Source organism: Corvus brachyrhynchos, unplaced genomic scaffold, assembly GCF_000691975.1.
Source record: "Corvus brachyrhynchos isolate BGI_N302 unplaced genomic scaffold, ASM69197v1 scaffold239, whole genome shotgun sequence".
Taxonomy (NCBI): domain Eukaryota; kingdom Metazoa; phylum Chordata; class Aves; order Passeriformes; family Corvidae; genus Corvus; species Corvus brachyrhynchos.
Genome location: NW_008246057.1, coordinates 4,828,632 through 4,836,428, shown reverse-complemented (window position 1 = coordinate 4,836,428; position 7,797 = coordinate 4,828,632). Strand labels below are relative to the sequence as shown.

The 7,797-nt window shown below is 43.8% G+C and overlaps 1 protein-coding gene across 3 annotated transcripts in view; it reads left to right on the top strand.

The window, feature by feature from the left end:
- Positions 1-12: 12 nt before the first annotated feature.
- Positions 13-7,797, top strand: part of LOC103623436 (histone H2B 5) — a 19,212-nt gene continuing 11,427 nt past the window's right edge. The window contains exons 1-2 of one of the 3 annotated variants that reach the window (XM_017745944.1): positions 13-447; positions 1,727-1,886. In XM_017745944.1, coding sequence (XP_017601433.1) covers positions 370-447; positions 1,727-1,886 — 238 coding nt within the window. In that variant the 5' untranslated portion in view covers positions 13-369. Of the gene's footprint in view, positions 463-1,726; positions 1,887-7,797 lie in introns of all 3 variants that reach the window. The other 2 variants (XM_017745942.1, XM_017745943.1) reach the window with 2 other exon arrangements.

Sequence of the window (7,797 nt, the reverse complement as noted above, 5' to 3'; positions counted from 1 at the left end):
CGGTGGGCACCGCACGCCGCAGTGTCCGCAGCGGGGCTGCGCTGCCCGAGCATGCGAGCTGCCGCACCTCTGTACCGCGATGCGGTGTGCGGGCAGCCCTGCCCTGCATCGTGCCGGACCCTGAGCCCCGCAGGGTCGGGGCTTCGTCTTTCTCCGGGCTTGGCGAATGCACCGAAACGGTGTCAGCCTTGCCAGTGCTTTGCTGCGATCGTAGGAATCGTATTGCCGGAGTTCAGTGCGCTCCTGTTAACTGGGGGCTGAAGGCCAAGCCTGGGCAGGGGCAGGGCTGGGGGCCGCAGCCTGGCACTGCCTGCAGTGGGGCAGCGGTGCCCACGGGCTGGGCTGGCCGTCTGCAGCCTGACAGCACACATGCTGAGGAGCCCAGGCCCTCAGGGAAGGAAGGGATTATCCTGTATACAGACCCCCACTGTGTCAACACTCTGTGAGGTTGTTAATTATTTAGTAAGTGTATAGGGCTGTAAACCGTCTTCATGCACTGTTTATTGTGTTTTGTGTTGCTTGTCATTAACCCTGATCTTTTTTTCATAGCTTAAGAAATACAGGGAGTATATGCCATAAGAAACCCTTTTATTTCTCATTCCTCTCACCTCCAGTCTCACGGGTTTGGTGATGCAGGGGCTGCCTAAACAAGTGGCTGCTGTGCAGCGTAAGCAATATTATACGATTTTGTAATAGATTTGTCCACCTCAGCGTACGCCTCTAGCGCAATGGAGATGAGCTGTGGTTTGCTGGGCGGCGTCCTCCAGCGAGCCCCTGGAGAGGGTGGCCCTGTCTCCACTGCTTATCTCCAGCAGATTTGTCCATTTGCAGGGTGGTGATTGATGGCACGTTGTGTCCTCACCAGCATCCTTGTATTTCACGTCATCTCATGCCCTTTGCATGATGGCTTTGTAACTCTTTATTTTTTGATGTCAAGAATTTATGAATCAAAAGATGGGGGAGTGTGGAGGCTGAGTCAGATTGTGAAAAAGGAAAGCCAAGAGAGAGTGTGCAATTGCATATCACATTTACAAACATGGTTTCATTCATCTCCATATGTTGCTCCTGTTACTACTAATGAAGCTCTGGTTTCTCAGATTGGAGCTACACTGGGAGCACTGATCTTCCTGGGGTTTTTGCTCTATAGCCTCCATAGTATTTGTGTTACAATATGTTATTTTCCTGATTTTGTTTTCATTACATTAACATGTTAATATCAGAAAGAATTTGATAATATGAATGTACTTCCCACACACTCCCTCTTGTTCCTATTATTTGATGTGCAAAGGAGTGACAGATTATTTGCAGGCAGCAATTTCTTTCCCTCTATACTGGTTAAATTTCCAAATTATAATAACAAAAAAAAGCTTTTTTCCTGAGCGCTTACTCCTGTTTCCTTCCTCTTTCTTTCCTCATTTTACTAATGATAGCCAAATCCATCATGGTGATTTTGGAGCTGCAGGAAATTTACCTTTGTCTACTGAAAGATTTCTACAGAAGCCTTTTATAGGCAAAGGGAGCCAGAGAGGAAGGTCTGCTTTAAGCAGAATGGTGTCTGGGGTTTTCTTCCCCAGCAGGGAGGTACAACTGTGGAGTGTACAGTAATTAATTTAGTCCAATGTTGAGACAGAAGGAAGAATGATTGTATTGGCAAAGAGGTTTTTTTCAAGTACCAGATATAAGATTTAAGCAGCAATTTTAATGACCTTTGTGATTTCTGTTTCAGACAAAAGGCAGCAACCTAGTACAAGGCTATCGTTATCTTCTCCCAGCGTCATCCTTTGTTCTCCTTGGAATTAGCCTGTCACTTCCTAGGGTTTGGCTCTGTCCCTTGTTGGGACAGCAGCACCTCTCATCCGTGACTTTGAAAAGTGCTGTACTGGCAGGTGATTTTTTTTTCCACTGCTTATTTCACATATTCTCTGCTGTGCACTGTCTTTTTTTCTTCTTATGACCTTCTTATGAGTCTCTCTTTTCTGTGTCTTATTTATGCTTCAGTATTTCTGCCATACCAAACATTGTGCTCATTACTTTACCTGCCTTCTTTGTTTTTTGTCCACTCATGTCTTTTCTCTCATTTTTGTTCCCTTTCGTATATCTTCTTCTTACATCTCTTTTTTTCCCCCCTCTGTGTCATTCTTCTTATACCTGCTCCTGCTCTCTCCTTTCTGACATCTTACTTCTGTCCACTGCCTTACTCTACCTTCCTCTTGACATTTTTTCTCCAAGCTGTTCGTTTGGTCACTGTCCTTTTCCTCCTTTATGTTTACATATATTTTATTTAAATATTACATATATATGTGTATACATCTATCTCCACATCTTCAGCTCTCCAGCTGAAACAAAGAAATTACTCATGTTGATAGTCTGATCCCATTTCATCCCTTTCTCAGCACCTGAAATACACTGCTCCTGCTCTTCCTCAAACATATGTATTGGGTAGACTGAAGGATTAAATATGGGGGAAATGTTCCTAAATTCAGAAGTGTATTTAAGAAAGCATCCTTCTCAGGCTGCACTGTGAACAGAGCAGATGTTGTGTTCCCACTGACAGTACCAGAGGGGGCCTTTAAGCCCCTTGAACTCAAGGACATAATGACATTCTTTTTACGTTTCTCAATTTCAGGAGTTTTGTAATGAAAATACTATAATTCTAAATGAGGGACACTGCCATATCTTTGAGTTATCTCTTGGATGCTGAACTGACCCAAAATAAGACCTCACAAAACATTTTTCTTCCCCCAATTGTTTTGTTTTATGCACTTGTTAAGCCACTTTTGTGCAGCTATTGGGAAAGAAATGCTTTCTGCTCGTCAGAGCTAAGCTCTTCCTCTGAAAAGGGTTCTGTGTGGGGTGAGACTGGGATCTCAGCTTGTCAGCTTCCCTTTTTTCTGGAGCCAGAGGGAGAGGAGAGAGCTGTGACTGCAGGATCATATGCATTGGGTGGGAGATGGAAGAATAGATGCATAATCCACCCTCAAGGCTGGGGGGAAGAGTTGTTTAGTAGTTTTTCCCCTTGGCTATCACTGACTACAAACACCGTCATTGGGGATCAAGGGAAATTGTTAGATTTTGCTATTTAGAGTCTTAGTTTTGAAAAATATCATTTATTATTTAACTACTTTTTTTCTTGTTCAAAGAGCATACTACTAACTGGCTGGAATGAAAACAGCTCCATCCCACGGATTTCACCTCCGCTTTCTGGCAGCTTACCTGACTCATAAAGAGAGTGGGGGGTTTTATATGCCACCTACATCAACTCAACATTTTCCTTTGTGGTGAGACTTAATCACCACCCTTGTCATATTATTTCATCGACCCTCTTGGAGTAGGAATTCTTTACCTTTCAAACCAGACTTAAAATTTCTTATAAAACAGGGTCAGGGTTTTTTCCTGAATTTGGTGAAAGTACATAGGTGGTCCAATGCAGTAAGCTTTTGTGTGTTATTTTATAAAAAATAGCCTTTACCCAAGGATCATGGAAGAGACAGTTTCCATTTGCAGAGAACACATCTCTGACACCAGATGTGTCACCTCAAGAGTTGAAATCCATCAGCTGGAGGTAGAGGACCATCCCCCAGGTAATCACTGCAGGTGGTGTGTGCTGAGGGAGAAACTGTGGGCTTTTAGCCACAATGATCAAGGATGGGCAAAGTTTGTCAGAGGCAGTGCCTATATTGGACAGAGTCAGGAAAGATGGACATGCTTTTGGGTACATCAGATCTTTCCTTATAACCTGTTTGTATAACCTGTGTGACTCTCTCTCTTGTGGGGAGAGAGATTGTATGAAGTAGACTCATATTTGTCAAGCAGAAAATACTGCACGGAAGAAGACTGAAAGGTAGGAATGAAAAAATCCACAGAAGTGGCAACACAATAGGTAGTGTGTGCAGGAGGCAATGGAAGAAAGGGTAGGAGAACAGAGCCACTCCAGGAGGGTTACTGGGAGTTACAAAGAGGACATGAGTTACCCTAGAAAGCTTGCACAGAAAAGCCTGTGACATTTTTTCTGAAGAAATTCCTCAAATGAGGTAGGGGAAGGGCAGAAAGGAAGGTACCGCTCTGGAGCTCAGCACTTAAAGATAAAACCTAGTGTGAAGGGAGGCCAGGGTAAGCATTTGGTAAGAGTCTCCTCACTTCTCTGTCACAAAGCCAGGTAAAATCAAGGAATGAGAAGGAAAGGGAAAAATCAAAAGGACTGAAGTGAACCATTGGGCAAATATCAGTGAAGGAAGGGTAGGGTAGGGAAGGGAAGCTGCTTCCATGTTGACAGAAAGGGAGAAGTCCTCTTTGGGTCCTCTGGCGTAACTGGAAATTGACTGAGTAACAAGTGGGGTGCTACAAGACGGGAGACAGGGAGCATCCTGTCAGGAAGGAGCTGTCTGACCATACCTAATATAAATATAGGCTGTTTTCATTCTTGATGGGTTTAAGTCTCAAAATGCACTGCAGGTGCAGCAGCTCTGCCCTGAAGATACGGACACTGCAGCTGACTTGACCTTCCTGTACCACCCTCCTCTTTCTCACATGCCAGAATTAACCCCGTATTATCTCCTCTGCTGCACTGTGGGTCCTCAGCCCAGCTCCAGTCATCCTCCTTATCAATTGCACCTGCCTGATAACCAGGACACAACTCAAGATAAGGATTTAGCAGTCACCTGCAAAGATGTGTTTCTGGAAGCAGAGGCACTAATGAGCTCTGTGGAGAGAGTGTGCTGGGAGAGGCACCAGCAGGAGGGAGAAGAGCAAAGGGTGAGCACTTCATCTGAGGAAGGAACAGCTTGGGAGACTATTGGGCTAAAGCAGTGAGGAAACTAAGGACATAGAAAGCTCAGGAGGAAAGTGAATGTGGGAGGATGGAGCCAAGGATGGTTAAAAATAACAGTATTGTGCAGTTAATATGGCACTCCACTGGCATTTTAAACCTGCTGCCTTTGAAAACCCTTCTGAGTTCTGAAAAATGAGCTTTGCATTTAATTGTTCTAGTTGCTACTGACCATCCAGGACCACTGTTATTTTGTCCAGCAACTCCCAGTTTCTTCACTGCTGGTCTACTGGTTGCAACTAAGTCTTCAGCATATTGCTCTTTGCAGTCTTGCCTGATGTAAATATTGGTGTATCCCCAGTTATGCCTTGATTTCTCTGGAAGGGAGATGGTTTTTTAGCTTGCATCAGCGTAGTGACTAGCACACTAAATCCATGTGATAATGATGCTATCACAAATCAGAGGTAAATTAAAACACTATTCACAAGCAAATTGTACAGTGTGGAATTTGGGCATGGACTAACTTGACAGCCATTTCTTTTAAAGTTTCTGGAGAGCTGCCAGTTTTTCAATCCTGTGGCTGTTCAGAGTACTGTGTTAGTCTACGTACAAATGCCACATGTGAGACAGGACCAAATGGCAGCAAACCTGCTGGGGCTTTGAACCTCCTGGCACTTGTAATGGATGTGAGAAAAAGAAGGAAGGAACAATAAATAAAAGAATAAAGGAAAGACAAGTACAAAGTGAAGGACATCTGTGCATTTTGATAACAATTCTTCAGTAGCACAGCACCATAGAAGAATGTTGCCTGGTTAATGTAGAGCAGTTACTTGCTGTGCTGGAGCCATTTCCTAGGTTTTTTTTTTTTTTAATACCAAGTTTTGTCTTTGAAGTATGGAAGGAACGGATTTTTTCGTCTTTCTCCCCTCCTCCCTCGCCTTTATCCTCCCACTTCCAAGTAAGGATGTAAGTGAGGTTCCCTCTCATTTCCAGTGTAAATTTATTCATGAACATTTTAAAATGGCTTATCGTCAGTTCTTGTTTCAGAGTTTACTTTTACCTTCAATAAGTCTTGTGTCCTTAGTGCTCATCCCTATCTGTTTCTGGAGAAAAGCCAGCTTGCCTTTTCAGGGGAGCTTTGCCGGAGCTGGCTGTCCCAGCCCTGCTTCTCTTCTCTCTTTCCATCTAACAGACTCTCCATTTTCCTGCTTCCTACAGAAGATGACCTCTAATGCTCAGAGGACTCTCTGCCTGTGGTAATGTGATCTGGTGGCAGCAGCAGAAAAAGGTGTCAGCAGTCTTGGATTGTGTTCCCGAGCCGGTTATTGAATGATGTGAGATCTGGGGAAGGACGTTTATCTTTGTTTCCCTGCAGGCTCCAGTAATAGTCGCACATCTGTTTTACAGTAAAATTGCTTTTACTGTGCCAAATTAATTATTAATACACACATTACAATATTTTCAGTATCCTGTAGCAATGAAATCAGATGCTGTGCCACTTGCTGCCCTTTAGCCTGTGGCATGGCATGCAGTCCTTTTGGATATACCTGCCTGGTACCCCCACCTCCCATGTTTACCCTCTGTGTTCCCAGGCACCCAGGTGTTACCACCACGATAAAGCAGTTTTCACATATCCCTGACTTTTTTGATTGCATGCTTTCTGCTATTTTTTCTGAAACCATTTTCAGGACTTGCTGAAATGTGAGTAATGTAACTGGAAAGTGATGATTGAAGTGAGAGACTCTCATTTAGAAGGAATGTCGGTCATGATTGATCACAGCTGAACATGTCATGCCCTTACGTGACACTTTCTCCCCATGTAGGGGGAGAGCTGATGGTGGTAATGCCCAGGTCTGTTGAGCATACATGCCTTAGACCCATATACATACCTTGAAGGTTGTTAAAAGATTTTTCTGAATTTATGTCATCCATGGCATTGAGAATATGTGGTAACACCTGCATTGTGATGTACCTATCACATCAGTCATAAAAGCCTTAATGGCCTTGGTCTGTCTTCAGCCTAATATGGGTACATAGCTTTCCACTTCAGCATGGGTTTATGTCCAAGTTACTATTCCCCGTCGGTGTGGTTTGGCCAAACTACACGTTTTGGGGTACAATCTCAGCTTTTGTTTCCTTTTGCTACATAAATTATCTGTGGCACTGGAAAAGGGTTACAGGAACCTGCTAAAACCTGGGTATGGGGTGTGTAGGAGGAAGAAGTGCCACATGTGTCTGCACTGGTTCCCACATAACTCCTACCTTAACTTGGAGCAGCTCTCATCTCTTGGAGAGGCTGCTTCTCCCTCTCCCACCCACTCTCTCCTTACGGCCTGCAGGTGCTGGGCTGTAGCTTCTCTCCTATTTTTGGCTGAATGGCTGAATTAGCACATTTTTAATGGATGCCTTTTTCAGCACTTATGAAAATAGTTTAGAATTTTGATAATTCTCCATTACTCCATAAAATGCATAAAAATAGTTTGCTTAAATGTGATAGCAGTTCTTCAGGCTTATTATCATTACTAGTTTAGAGACCATGGCTCCACTGTAGAAGGAGTTATTTAGATATAGCAGCCTGAGTAAGTTTTTGCTTACTAAGTTTTCTGCTTTTCCAGAGAAATTGAAATGATGTAGATAAAAATCAAGGGATTCTCATTTTTGATACGGCACAGAGCAATTCATTTCAGATCTGCACTTCTTATTTTCAATAGCATAGGGTGTCATGGAATAAGTAAAGCACCTTTCTTCCATTGGTATTACAGACCCCAGTCATCTATGATTTTTGTTCTCACACCCATCTCCAGTGGTCTGTACTTTGCAAACCACCAAAAAGATGTGTAGAGCTTGTGATGCTTCTGAGCAGCGGAGCTGCTGTGATGTCTTGCTCCTTCTGCCCAGCAGGATTGTTCCAGGTCAGTTGGAGATCAGCTGCCCTTACATGGGTAGCAGGCTCTGACCTCTCCCTACCTCCAGAGCAATTTTGTTGTGTCAGTCTAAGGACAGGAGCTAAACCTGCAACTGGACACAGGGTT